The sequence below is a fragment of the Mus musculus genome, chromosome 5, assembly GCF_000001635.26.
Source record: "Mus musculus strain C57BL/6J chromosome 5, GRCm38.p6 C57BL/6J".
In the NCBI taxonomy this organism is placed as follows: domain Eukaryota; kingdom Metazoa; phylum Chordata; class Mammalia; order Rodentia; family Muridae; genus Mus; species Mus musculus.
In genome coordinates this window covers 73,159,106-73,174,238 of record NC_000071.6, presented here as the reverse complement: position 1 = coordinate 73,174,238, position 15,133 = coordinate 73,159,106, and the positions used below count along the sequence as shown (strand labels likewise).

At 44.3% G+C, this 15,133-nt stretch overlaps 1 protein-coding gene across 20 annotated transcripts in view; it reads left to right on the top strand.

Moving 5' to 3' along the window:
- Fryl (FRY like transcription coactivator) overlaps window positions 1-15,133 on the top strand; it is a 236,509-nt gene that overhangs the window by 82,461 nt on the left and 138,915 nt on the right. Inside the window, exon 1 of one of the 20 annotated variants that reach the window (XM_006504146.4) lies at window positions 5,613-6,028. The exons of the other annotated variants lie outside the window; for them this stretch is intronic. Within the exon in view, the coding sequence (XP_006504209.1) occupies window positions 5,956-6,028 (73 nt within the window). The 5' untranslated portion in view covers window positions 5,613-5,955. Of the gene's footprint in view, window positions 1-5,612; window positions 6,029-15,133 lie in introns of those variants that run through there. 20 annotated transcript variants of the gene reach the window in all.

Genomic DNA, 15,133 nt, shown 5'->3' with positions numbered 1-15,133 from the left:
ACTGTTGTTACCACTTTCCATCACTATGGTCAGTTATTCACAATTGATGAGCCAATAGTGTTGCAGTATTACTAGCCATGATTCTGCTCAGCTGTTATCTCCCTCCCTCGTTCTGTTCAGTATCTAAGAAACCACTGTCCATTTGCTTGCTGTGTCTCCTTAGGCTCTTTAAGAGTCCAAAAATATTCTTTTTTCTTCTGTTGCTGGGGTTGAGCCCCAGACTCTGCCACCAAACCACATCTCCAGCTTGTTTTTGGTTTTAATGGTGTTGAAATATTAGTTGGATGTTTTGTAGGTCATCTTTCACACACACACACACACACACACACACACACACAGAGACACACAGACACACACACACACAGACACACACACACACACAGACACACACACAGACACACACACACACACACACCTTTATTGTTAAGCTGGGCTTTTGATTATGGGGATGAAGGATATGGGTGAAGTGCCTTTCTTATCATGTTCTACAAAGACCTAGGACCAATAGTATTAGTAATCGCTAATTAAACCCTGAGTTTAAGTAGGGCACGCCTTTAATCTTAGCACTCGGGAGACAGACAGAGGTGGATCTCTTGGGCTCATGGCCAGCCTTGTCTACAGAACAAATTCCAGGACAGAGAAACCCTGTATTCAAGCAAATCAACCAATCAGCCAACAAAACAAAAACCCCTCGATCTTCTGGCTGAGGGGATATCGTCTGGGTTTCTCCCTCGTAAAGTCATCCTTTCCCTGGCCTTTTTTTTTTTTTTTTTTTTGACTAACAGCAAGTGAGTTGGAACACTCCAAGTGAAGTGATGGTGGCCCAGGAAGCTCATCAGATACTCACTGCCCAGAGTTTGTCCAGGCTGACCATGTAGGCATCCCATGCTTGGCTTAGACCCAAACCCTGGAGTCCCAAAATGAAAGCAGGCGTTTTATAGGAACCAGATTATATATATGATTTAGGTACAGTGAGCCACTCACAGTAGTTCAGGAATATCAGAGCACTTCAAGAACCCTAAGGTCTCAGATGTCGTTCAGAGGCCAGGCTTGCCAGGCAAGCCACGCAGAGGGGGGCAGTCAAGCCTCCTCCTTTCTGCACAGTGGAAGATTTTCCTCTTCCTCCTATCTATTTGTTCAGCCGTTTATTTATATCAGTGCCTTAGTCATTTTGTGCTGCTATAATTAAACAGAAATGAAAGTTTATTTGTTGACTCTGAGGGCTAGGAAGTTCAAGACCAGAGACTGCATGTGGGGTTATCCTTCTTGCTTGGTGGAGACACCCTGCAGAGTCCCAGAAGGTGCAGGGCAGAATTCAGAATCTTAGTTCAAGCTCCTCTGCCTTGAGCCAGTGCAATCTTGTAGCATTAGAACCCATTCGCATGGCCTTCTTTAAGCTTGCTTAACCTCTCAAAGAGTCTACCTCCAAATTCCAAATTAAGTTTCCACCATCCTAATACATTACATCAGGGATTCAATTTTAACACACGTTTGGGTGAGATCAGTCAGCCCATAGTAGTTTATACTGATTTATATACAGTTGTTTTATACTTTGGGTAATATCCTAAAACTCTGTCTGAAGCTTTGGGTCTGGACAGCTCCTCAAGTCAGCCCCTCTCTCCTTTGCTGAGCCTCACTCACTCTCTTTGCTTGGCTTCCACACTCTCTTTCCTGCTACTGCAGGATGGTCCAGGTTTTTCTTATGCCCCAGCTCTGGAACCTAACCATTTATCCAAAGAGCGCCCTGCTTCTTCTGCTTGGTGTTGTGGTGCTTTAAGGCGTGGAAACATCCATTTGTAGAAAAGTTGGGCGAGACAGGTTAGGCGTGAGCACATCCAGAACCCATACGAGCTAGAGATATGGGTGGATGCCATTAACATTTGGCTATTTAATGAGGGCTCAAAGCAAAACAGGAGGCTATTGTCGCAGCATTTTTTTCCCTGTTGCATTTCGTGACTGGTAATTATGTAATAGACCGGAGAGCATCATTCCTTTAAAGCCTTTCAACCTCTTTTCTAAGCTCCAGCGAAGATGAGAGTGTTCTGAAGAGGGAGGGATCTGTGGGAGAGAAGAGGCTCTAGGAGCGGAAGGCCATGTGATATTTCCGGGGAGAAGAGCTCACATTCTTTTCCCTCTTTTCCATGAATGCTAATTTGGGTGTTTTAAGAGTTTTTGAGATGTTGATGAAGCTCTTCCTATGGGGGCCGATCCAAGGTCTTGTGTTCCTTTCCTGAAATGAGTTCGGCAATTGAGGAATTCTCTCAAAACATTGGAGAGTGTGATATTTTAAGTTAGCTCCAGCTTTCCAGAGTATCAGGGCTCACTGTGTTCAGATCCCTCCCTCCTAGACAGCAGTGTTCTCTAAGCCTTCCTGATGGTTTTACTGGTGTTGTGTTGCATGGAGGCTACCTTCTACTGAGAACTAAAGCAAAGCCTTTTGAAAGGGCAGTGATTTATGTGAATTCATTAAAAAGTAGAGGGAAACCTGCCTTCCAACACCCAGGAGGAGAACTACTGTGGTCATCAGTTGTGCCTGGTGTTTATTTACTACGGTATCTAGCTTTGGTGGGAAGACATCACCAAAGGGTGATGGTTTTAAAAATGCCCATCTCTTTTTAAAAACAGTCTTGGATACTTCCATACAGTGTGTTTTGGTCATTTCCCATACCTCTCCCAGGCCTCTCCCATCTTCCTCCCCACTGCCTCCCCACTCTGTGTCCCCTTTCTGTTTGTCCCCTTTTTATTGTCAGTCCACAGAATTCAATTTGAGCTGCCCATTTACTCGCTGGCATGGGGCCACCTACCAGAGTGTGGTGAGCCTTAAGGAAAAATGGCTCTTTTCCAGAAGTCATCAACTGTCAACAGCTGCTCAGTTGGGGGTGAGGGCTTGTGAACCCCTCCCTGCTCAGTGCTGAATGTTGACTGGCTTGTTCTTCAGTAGGTCTTTTATATTGAACCAGAGTTGTTGTAAAGCTCATGAGTGAAGTGCCCCCTCCCATCATGCCCAGAAGAGAATTTGGTTCTGATCCTCTTTGACAACCAGTTCTTGCTGTCTTCCCACCCCATCTTCCACATTGGTCCCTTGAGCCTTGGGGGAGGGCTGTGATATAGATGAGGGAAGATGACTGGCACCTTTCTGAGAGCTGTACTAATTATATGGGTATAAAGATAAGAAATTTAGAGGGTAGTTTGATAATATGTCAACTTAATAGTAGGTTTTTTTCCTGGAGTCTGTGAACTTCTTAACTGTGGGTTCTTGGCCAGCTCTGCAGTACCTGTAGAGCTTTTGTTTGCTTCTGTAGAGCAGGTCTTAAATCCAGTTACAGAGTAGTTGTCTACTCCCTAACATTTGCGCCACTATGGCATCTGTGGGCATATCTTGTCATACCGGTCATTATTAAAGTTGATGAGATACAAGCTGGGTAAGCTGTTGATGCCCTGAGTTCGACCTCTCTGCTTTACCAAGGCCACATCATCTAGAGTTTCTGTAGCTGTCTTCATGGCAATGATAGGAAAATATACATGGTTGTGTATAAGTCGGAGGATTCTGAATTTATAAAGTATGAAATAAAATCTGGGTTTTCTGGTAATCTAAGTAACTTACAGTGGGCTTAGACTATGTCTTGGCTGATGTAATTAATTAGCCATGTAACAAGAGAGTACGCCCTTGAAGGACAGTGACAGTACCATTGTTTGTGTAATTTAAAAAAAGAGTTAGTCATGGAGGGATTGAGCATTGGAGCACAGTGGGACTCTTCTGTGGCCTTCTAAAAGGATTGCTGGGTGTGTATGTGTTCTTCTCCCCACCCCTCCCACCCCCAGCTAATAATTTGGTGGTTTGTATGATAAAAGCATCAGAAGATATAGATGTCACAGTCAAAACACTATCAAGTTGCTTTTAAATCTTGGATGAGCTCAGCCCAACAGGGGTAGCGAGAACATCTAGATGTTATACACCAACTTGTCAGCTGACATGTTTCTGTTCTGAGCCTTGATACTTAATGGTGTCTTTTGTTTGGGTTTAGGTCACCCTTTCCCACGGAATCTAATGTTAGCAGGTCTATTGAAGTTACTTTGGGAAACACTATAATTAAAAACAAAATGTAAACCTACTTATGTAAAGCACGTAGTCTTTTGCAGTGTGGATGTTCATTGTTAGTGTCCATGAGTGGAATATGGTAGCCTTTGGGACTATGGGATGTCATTTGTTCTCCTAACACTTGGAGGCCTTGGCTCTGCTTTGAGGAGAAACCCTGCTCTCAGCTGTGCTTTTGTTTGTTTGTTTTCTTTTTTTAAAGATGGAAGCAAGTGACAGTGCTGTAGACTTGGGTTTGGTGTTGGTCAGCCTTAGCATCTCAGCATGGAATTAGGGTTCAGAGTTGGCATGGCATGTGTAGTTGGTCAGTCCAGTGTCCTGGCATGGGGCTGGGTTCCATGTTGGTCAGCCTTTGCACCCTTAGTTTGAATGCTCTTATTAGGTCTGTTTAAGAATTGGAATGGTCCAGACTTGTATCAGATTTCTTGAACTATTCTAAAAACAAGATACAAAACCAAAAGAAAACAAAACAAGCACACCCCCCCCCCCCCGCAGCTGTAGACATCTGCCTGCCCTCTGTGTTATTCCCACTCAATATCTTAATGTATGCGGTCATCCTCTTGTACATAGTGGATGGTGTTCATGCATGGAGAGATGTTATTTTAGCTTCAAATACAGTGCCTAGCAATTTGACTGAGTGAATTTATTCAGCCATGACTTTGATAATTGCACGTATTCCATGCGGTACTTAAAGAATGCAATAACGCAGATGGCTCACTACAAATGTATTTCTACATATGGGGAGGGACCCCTGAACACACGTCTACTGACCTCCAAAGATGCATGCAGTCAGCCAATTGAGGCGAAAACGTTTTTCTTAGGATATTGACATAAAATAATATTTGTTTTTGGTTGTGCAATGCCTCTGTCGTGTTTGGAAGTTCAGCATTTTACAGTGTGTTTTCATCTTAAGACCTCTTCCATGGAGAGAAGTTGTCCAGGTGTGCTTATTGACCAGTGGATATTTTGGCTGCTCACTGACATCTTGACTGTCAGGCTTTCATGGGAATTAGATATGCCATATTAGAGTAGAAAAAGCCATCTTAAAACAACTCTCTCAACTGATGGTTATCTCTGTAGAGTAAGTGGCACACATCAGGGAACAACTTTGTCCTGAGCTGAGTAGTTTCAGAGGCCAGTGGAGGTTCAGCCAGTGTTGATGACATCATCCATCTCTCATTCCATTAGGCAGCGGCGGGGTAAGCGGGCCTGTGGACTCTGCCTCATCATCAGCGTGCTGTGCAAACCACAGCCGGGTGTGGAGCAGGGTGGAGGGAATGTACAGCTCAAATCCCCTAGGAAACTGCTACTGACTTTTCCCCTGCTTTGAAGAAGACACCAGCTATTAAAGGAAGACATTGAAAGATCACATGCTAGATTCTAATTCCCTTTTTAAAAAAACAAACAAACAAACTATGTTCCTAAGGCCCTTTGCCCGTGAGGAAAGTTGGCATGGAAGGACAAGAGAGCAGCAGCCCGTATCTGTATCCTGGCAGCCCAGAGGAGACGAATGCTCCTCACCCTGGCAGCCTGAATGCAAACTGGGCAGGTCTTGTTGGCCACATGCAGGTCCGCATAGAGAAAGGTGAGGGTGTCCTTCAGGACACTCATAATAAACTTGTGAGCTTTAATTCTGCTGGGCACCTCATCTGCATTGAGCAGCGCTTCCACTACAGCCGTGCGTCACCGCGAGACTGCACGGTAATGAAGCCAAGGCACTGTGGGCCAGAACGCTGCCGCCTGCGAGAGGCAAGGGGACAAGGGCTGGGAGCCAGAGCCACAGAATTGCTGCTGCTGCTGCTGTTGCTGCTGCTGCGGCCCCCATCGCTGCCACTGCTCCTGCAGCCAGCCAAGACACAATGTTGAGTCTACAGGATTCTGTGTTTTTTGAAATTAGCATAAAGTCCTTGTTAAAGTCTTGGAGCAGCAACTGTGAGTATAGATGCCTGCCTAGGGAGGTTGGAGAGGGGGGGATGCGGAGTTGTGAATATTCTTGCCATTCCTTGCATGCCTTCTCTCCAGACCCATCCAGATCAAATCAGAGCTTTGAGAGCTTGCTCTCCAATGGCTATCAGTCAGACGAGCATCTCTGAGGTGCACACGTGAGGCAGTTGTGATTCAGGTAGTTAGTGGTTTTTTTTTAACCTCTGACTGAAATTTACCAGCCCCGGGTTCACTGTTAATTGTGCTATTCCGGCAAAGTTTCTCAGAATCGATCAAACATGGGGGGGGGGGGTGGAGATGACAAGTCAGCTGGGATTTCTGCAGGCTTGTAGATTCCGGTGCCAGTCATTCCACAGCGCTGTTAGCACCGTGTATGTGTAGCAGCCCTGGCCGTCTCCAGGCATCAGTTTCACTGAATGACAGTAACTTTCCCCTGCTGTCACCAAAGTTGCGCTAAGTCCCGTGTACTTGGTTTTTATGAGGGAGAGCATTCAGGATGCTCTGTTTCCAATTCACTTAAGTCGGGACAGCAAGTGCAATTGAGCTATGATCCTCTCCGCGAGTCCCTCCCTCAAGTAAGGACTTGGCAGAAACACTGTTTTCATTTAGTATGTTTCACTGGGTTACTTGTGCTCGGAAAAAAAAAAATCTCAGCGCACTTATGATAAGATTTATCACCTCCGACTCCTTACTTCTCTGCCAAAATAATCATCACCATCAATTTAGAAGATCAAACTAATGAATTAAGCCAGCTCCAGTCCCGTTATCGGGATTGTTTATGCAAAGAAAATTGAAGCTTAGAAGACTCATGACTCTTCCAAGGTCATGTGGTAGCAAAGAGTTGGGGGTATAGACCCGGTTGATCTCCGCTCCCAACAGTGCAGCCTAATGAATCAAACATGAGAGATTAAAGTCTTTCCTGCTCAGCTCTTTATGAAAATACTTACTTAATGGAGTTTTGTTCCATAAGCAAATGATATGCAAGTCAGAATGTTGACATGGAGGGAAACTCACTGGAGACAATCCGAAGGGGTCCGTGCGGGCCCAGCCACACTGCCTTCATGTTGGCACCTCGATGTTTTCTTTCTGATCTTTTAAGTAGTTTGTACTTAAAACTACTTAAGTAGTTTTAAGTAGTAGTGGAAGAACAGTCTACTACGTCTCAGCAGCTTGCTGTGGAAAAGCCCTGTGTACTTATTTGTGATCATTTAAATATTTCTACATGTTACTGCCTAGACCCTGACCTAGACCTAGACCCACAGCCAAATCATATCCCCTGCATCTGAGCGTGAACCCAAAGCAGATGCTTGCAAAGCCTCTGGATTTAGCTGTGCTGGTGGGAGAGTGATTCGGTCTGCGGGCAACCCATTGCCCTTTGGTGTTCATAGTGCATAGCTCTTGAAGATGTTTTCAGAGTTACAACGCAGTGTCTTAATATTGAAAATAAGTGGCTAGTGTCAGTGTTTAGTAAGGCTCCAGCCGTGTCCGTCTTAGCCCCGGGAAATGTGAGGGTGTTTTAAAATCACCAGCGTCAGCTAGTGTCAATGCAGAGAAGAGATGAAGAACCTAGGAGCTAGGAAAGGACAGTAGCTGTCTGTCTCTTTCTAGGCATGGTCAGTACACCAACACCTTGGAATCAGCCGGCATGGATTGAGTGTATGCTGTAGAATACAGAAAAGTGGGAGATGCATCTTTGCTCTCTGCGAACGTCTCTGGGAGAGAAACATAATGTGAGCTTTACAGTGAGGGTTAGTTCAGGGGTGCTCTGCATACCCGTGACTACCAGCTGATGGAGCAGGGGTGGAAGAAGTGGCTTTATCAGGGTGCTAGGAGAGATGTGGAGGGAGGGGCTTTTCCTTGCTTGGTTTGGAGTGCTAGAATATTCCCTAGGCTCATAGACACTGTTGGCACCCAGGACTTTGTCTGTGAGCTAGGGGTCCGTTAGGAAGCCCCTGCACTCCACCTTGTGAGTTTTCTTATTCTTTCCTGACTGTCTGGCATGGCCATAGTCTTCACCCAGCACCCCCTCCAGAGGTGGGGTAGGCTGTGGGGATGGTCACCTGGGTTATCTCCGTGGTAGCCTCCATGGTCTTTTTATATCCTGTTTGTAGATTGTATTTGCTGCTAAAGGTTCTTTTTAGACAACTTTCCCTTGGTTTGCTTTCCTTCCATACTGCAGTTTCGCTGTTCCCTATGGAATAAAGTTTTCCTTCTCAGCCTCTGTTCATCTCTTCTGCGTCTCTTCTCTTGGTCTCCCCACCCTGCTCTGGGAGCGTGCTGTGCCTTTCCTTCACCCTGCCTGTCTGCTTCCCAGTGCACCCCGTGCATCCTGTCTGCTCTGCACGGAACACTTCATCTCCACAGCCATCCTTGGACCCCACCCGTCAGTGCTGCATCTGCTCTGTGCCTCCCTTTGAGCGCCGCTGGCCATTGTCACCTCCTCACTGTGTAGACCGGTTGTCTCTTTGCTTTTCTTCTTATGTCTTGTGCTTGCTTATGCTCTGGGAAATGTCAAGGTACCTGACAGAGCAGGTGAAAATGTAGTCGTTTCTGTTGAAATGAATTAACAATAGCACAAAAGATAGGAAGCAAGTATATGACCTGTTTTCTCTGGTCTGATTATTAATATTACATTTTTCTGGATGCATGTACATATGAGCAAAGCTAAATCGATCCAGTAAAACACACACACACACACACACACACACACACACACACACATACACACACACATACATACACACACATACATACACACACACACAAAACTAAAAAGGTAATGAATTTGGCATCCGGCCATAGAAAGGCTGAGGATAGAGGTGAGGTAGGTGTAGTGCTTATATAGGAAGTTCTCAAAAGAGAATTATAAGAAAAATAGTAAACAGAAACAACTTAAAAGTTAAAAAAATTCAATACGCTACCATTTCCCCTCAGGGGAACAGGCCCTAAAGCAAATTTGTGTAAAACTATACCATAGTGATTTTTAAAAAGTAATAATCCATTGCATTCCATTTACTGAATTTCTTGGGAAGAACAGAGAAAACTTGGTTTGTTGAATAGCTTTTTTTTTTTTATGCTAGTGCTGATTTTTTTATTTAAATATTTTTTATTACGTATTTTCCTCAATTACATTTCCAATGCTATCCCAAAAGTCCCCCATACCCTCCCCCACAACTCCCCTGCCCCCCCCCATTCCCACTTTTTGGCCCTGGCGTTCCCCTGTACTGGGGCATATAAAGTTTGCGTGTCCAATGGGCCTCTCTTTCCAGTGATGGCCGACTAGGTCATCTTTTGATACATATGCAGCTAGAGTCAAGAGCTCCGGGGTACTGGTTAGTTCATATTGTTGTTCTACCTATAGGGTTGCAGACCCTTTTAGCTCTTTGGGTACTTACTCGAGCTCCTCCATTGGGGGCCCTGTGATCCATCCAATAGCTGACTGTGAGCATCCACTTATGTGTTTGCTAGGCCCCTGCCTAGTCTCACAAGAGCCAGCTATATCAGGGTCCTTTCAGCAAATGCTTGCTAGTGTATGCAATGGTGTCATCGTTTGGAGGCTGATTATGGGATGGATCCCTGGATATGGCAGTCTCTAGATGGTCCATCCTTTTGTCTCAGCTCTAAACTATACCATAGTGATTTTTAAAAAGTAACAATCCATTGCATTCCATTTACTGAATTTCTTGGGAAGAACAGAGAAAACTTGGTTTGTTGAATAGCTTTTATAAAAAACAAGAGAAATTAAAAAAAAAAACCTCATTAAAGTGTGCATTTCAAATGTTGTTCCCCCCACCCCATCCCACCCCACCCAAGAATAAAAGAAAAGAAAAAAAAAGAAAACTCTGGAGTTTCCCTGACTCCCTGAACCTTAACCACAGTGCCCATCTTTGACAGCCATAGTCCTTCTTTACAGGATGCGCCTGTGCGCCCTGTGCTGGGTTAGACGTTACTTTGGGTTCTGAGCATGGAGGCCCTCCCAGGGCTAAGCTAATGCTTAGCTGGCAGAATGCTGATGCAGCCAGGCCGAAGTCTGACGAGTGGAGCCTTTGTCTTTTAACAACAATACAGCGACCTCTCTGTGGCCTAAATTCAGGGGTTTGTCTCTGTGCCAGAACTTTCAGGCATCACTCCTTTAAAAAGCCAAAGACTCTGAGTCAGAAACATTCTGTGAAGCCAGCTGCACAATGAGGGTGCCATCCTTTAAAAGATTGGAGGAGTCCCCCCCCCCCAGATTGATAAGGTCAAGCAAGCTTCTTCCTGTTCCATAATTATCTGTGGTGTTGGTCAAGGTGGCCAATGTGTGGACAGTCCCTCTTGTGAACATATTTTTAGAATTAACCTCTGCTTACATCATTTTACATAGCAGCTCGTATTTCAAAGGATTCAGTTTTTCATCACAGACCATAGAATAGATAAATCGACCCAGTTTAACCATCTTGTAAATTAGAATATGAATTAGATGTGTTGTGTTATGGGACTAAATTTGCATAGATTGCTTGGATTCGAACAATGAAATAAGTCTTAAATAGCCTTTAGTACCCAGCAGCTGGAGAGCACCCCCCCTCCCCCAGCTATACTTTCTAAATCTAAATTCGTTAAAACCACAATGCTCTTTGGTTGAAATAAAACTTTGCATGTATAGTATTTGTGTGCACATGTGTGCACTCATATTATTCTCATATATATCCGTGAGCTCCCATTAAATCATGATAGTCTGATGAGGGATACTATCCTGATCCCAAAAACAGCTCTGTCAAGATAGCATCCACATAGTGTAAAACTCTTCCTTCTGTGGCATCCTGTCTGCCCACAGCTTAGTCTATTCCGAAGCTTGTGCAGCCGGCACCCCAATCAAATGATAGAATATGTTCATCATTGCCCCCAAAAGGAATGGTGTTCACCAATCTGCATTCTGCACTGTGGCTATTCTGGCCACTTTGTGTAATAACATGGTACAGTGTTACAGCATGTATCGGTACTTTAGTGCTTTTTATGGCCAAATAAATTCCATCTTATGAGTAGCAGGAGATTTGGTCACACTGTGAACCCCTGAGATTGTGTTATTTACTGGGGAAAAAAAATCTGTTTCTAGTTGTGGCATGGTTCAGCCCTTAGCACACACCTTTAATCCCTCTGGCTGGAATACAGGCATGCCCTTAGTATACACCTGTAATCCCAAACAATGAGGGTAAAGTTAGTTTGTAGAAGGAAGCAGCCATGTTTGAATATGATGTCTAACTGAATAGCAGACAATCGATGAGTCAGAGAAAGATTTGATCAGATATGATATACCCAGAGGGGGGGGGGAGGGAAGCTACATAAGGGGGCAGTGCAGAGAAAGGGAGAGGGGAGAGTCAGGGTTACCGGGCCAGTTGTATAGTTGTACAGAGACAGGTTGCAGAGAGAGAACAAGCTAGACACAGGTGATCACAGAAGGAGCCAGAGAATGAGAAGGAGCCAGAAGATTAGAACAGATTGACAAAGTTAGTATGAGGCCAAGCAGAGTGATTCAGGCATGGCTAAGAATGAAGCCAGATTGAATCAGTCAGCTTGCAGGGGAGTTTTGAGCCAGAACAGCTGAGTTGAACCTGCCAGAACTCAGAAAGAACAAGAAAGGGTGAGTTTATTCAGTAGCAAGTCCTTGAGGCTGAAAACATTCTCGGCCTAGATAAGATTGTATGGAGGCTAGAAGCTTCCAGGATCAGGCCTAGGTTAGCAGACAGAGGCAGGAAGCCTGAGAGACAACAATTATAGCGGGAGAATAAAAACACACTTTTACACAGTGAATATACCACATTTCAAATATCCATAAGTTGACAGATTTCTTATTTTCTTTTCCTCTTTCTTCCTTTAAGGTTCAGATAACCTAAGGAACATTAGAACCCCTTGTCCGACCTCCAACCCCTCACACCTACAAGCCTTAGCTAAGTTCCTTTAATTATTCAGGTCTCAGTTAGGGGCTTCTCTGCTCCAGTGCTCCTTGAGCAAAATTTGAAGGGAGAAACAGCCAATCATTCACGAGAGACACAGGTGGGAAGACGAGATCCCAAGGGCAGGAGACTGGAGCCATGGTGGCTGGCTTTGCTGGAGCACGGGGCTGTGGCTGGCTTTGCGGGAGCGTGATCATTAGCAGAGGCCTTCATAAAGAATGAAGAGCTGAATAACAACAGCTCTTAGCAGATGCTTGCCTGACAGTGTAATAGAAAATGGAGACCTACGCGACGTAGAACGAATGAGCGCCTTTTTGTTTAAGGCGTTTCTCATAAAACCTTGGAACAGGATATGAATGAGTCATTTTTAATATAGAGAGGCTGGGGGAGAGAACAACTCCAATATAGTGGCCTCCGGTACCGCTGGAAGATAAGGTTATTGATGTGATTTACCCAGCCACTGCTGTGGTTGGTGCACGGGGCCTCTTGTGCTTGGATGGACAGTGGTCTGCTCCTTCACCTCCTGGAGGAAGAATTTTCGAAAAGTATGGAGGGTATCATTAGTAACATCTAAACTTAAAGTGAGCCCCGGGCTGGCAGATGGGTCCCTGTTGACAAGTATGGACACAAGTTCTGATCCCAGAGCCCACAGGCAAGTCAGGGAGGTGTGATAGCCGCCTATGATCCCGGCACATAGGTGTACTTCCTAGGTGTGACTATGTGCACACCCCTCCCCCACAGTCCACTTTAAAAAAAATGGCGTAACAGGTCGCTTCCAGTAGAATTGCTACTAAGGAGATTAGATACAGAACTCATTTAAGTCAGAGAGAAGACTTAATAAGGATCTTAGGGTATATAGTTGAAACCCTGCCCCTTGAAATCACAGATAATGACAGGCAGAGGCGGGTGGGACACCAAGGTGAATGGTTCCAACTATGGACAGTAATTAAAATGGTTAAAACCCTAAAAAAGTCAACTCATCAAGGTTTCTAATATGAAATAAGAGAACCGTATTTGTCTTTTGTCTTACTGGTCCCTTGTTTTTCATGCTCGGGCTATGCGCCATGACTTAGTTACTTACGTATCCCCAGACTGCCTGGCAGGAATCATCGGTGGTATTATAGGATGGGTTTCCTAAGTAGGGAGCTTTAGAAACATAGTGATCGAAATTAGTTTTAAATGAAGTCATCGTACGGAGGAGCCCTTGTTCTTCTTTAGATCAGCATAAGGCAGTGGTCCCTGACACATTCACTTATAGGAGCTTCCAGAAACTTGGGCTGCCAGGACCCCAGCTCTGGTAAGTCTGGCTTCTGATGTAAGGCTTGGCCCGCAGAGCCGAGCATCAAGTCGGGAGGCTTAGCTTTGCCAGAATGCTGAGTATGGACCTGAAATGTCTCTCAGAGGGTGGCAGAGTAATAATAAATAGTGCGGCAGATAGATTCTTCTTAGGAGGCTCACCAATTTACCACAAGGATATGAGGAACGCACCAAGCGGGCGGTAATGCTGGCTCCGGGTCGCTCGCTGTCTGTCCTCTCAGCTCATGGAGAGTGAATGCTAATTTGAAGGTTGAATGGAAAAATGTGCAGGCGGCTGTAGGGCCAGCACACTCATGATCTGTGCAGAGCGGAGCACTCCCGTCCCTCTGAGGCAGTGCTGAGGTGGCATTCTGCCTCAGTCAGCAGTGTGCAAAGTCTTCTAATTCCTAGTGTCTCTCCCACAGTAGCTACAATTATTCTGTTTACTATCTGCCAATCTGATAAATATATTTTCTCTCACATATGCACACACACACACACACTCTCACTCCAGAGTGTTCACACACATACACATACACACACACACTCATACACACACACTCATACACACACACACACACACACACACCAGAGTGCTCACACACATACACACACACTCATACACACACACACTCATACACACACACACACACAGTTACATATCATTACTAGGGTGGTTGCATTGACTGCATGGGTGGTACTAAGTTTGGTAACTTCACCCCCACGTTTGTTATGCATTATGTTTTTCTTCACATAAGTTTTGGCCACCTGCTGCTTCTCCACAGCGCTGCTTTTTCTTACTACTTTCAAATTAGATCACCGAATGCTTTAAATTGTCTGTCATTCTCATATATATATATACACACATACATAAAAGCATTTTTTCCAAATTTTCCCTTTCTTGTTTGTGGTATTGCTTACCGTAAGTATTGTAAGTGGCTTGTGTGGTCAGATGCAATTTTGAAGTTGTTTTCATTACATTTTATGTGTTCGTTGGTGTGTGTAGGAATGTGCACCTCAAACGATGGCTGCCAGGCGTTGCCTCTCTCTCCCTTCCTGTCCCTGTGGGTCCCAGGAATCAGACCTGAGGGAGTGAGCCTTCACCTGCTCAGCCCTCTTGTGAGTCCAGATGTTGTTCTTTTTAAAATAAATAGTTTGGATTTTTTTTCCTTCCTTGTTAGTCCTTTCTTGCCTGGATTATACACAAAAGCTCTTAAAGCTTTGAGAAATTAATTTTAAACTTCATGTCCATTTGTACTTTAGTTTTTGAATATAGATCTGTAGGATATTTTATTGCTGTATTTTATTATAATATAGTGTTATCAGATTTAGAAAATATTAATGTTTTGTTTTTTCAAGTAGAGTCTATGTTCCCCTGGCTGCCCTGGAACTCACTATGTAGACCAGGGTGGCCTTGAACTCACAGATATCTGCTTCCTCTGCCTCCCAAATACTGGAATTGAAGGTGTGAGCTGCTATTATTATATATAAGAATCCCTGGCTATTCTTTGCATTTTTAAGAACCTAACATCCATGGCATGTCTGGGAAATTTGTTCCTCTAGACACTAATAGTTTTCCCCAATATCACCTAGACAGAAATGTAGAAAATTTAATTTAAATGATGCTAATATGTTAATTTTGTGGGTTATTGGCACTTCTGTTAAATCATCTTATCTAAGATATGTCTTTCCGTGTGTCCAGTGCTTTTATGTGCTTTGAGAAATCCTTGTGGTTTCCGTGTGATGCCTTATAAGTTCTATGAGTTTTTAAAAGAGGTGTATGGTATTTTTTACTTATTGAGAATTCCATTCATGTATATAATGCATCTTGATCCTATCAACTCTACTGCCTCTCAGTCACCCCTGG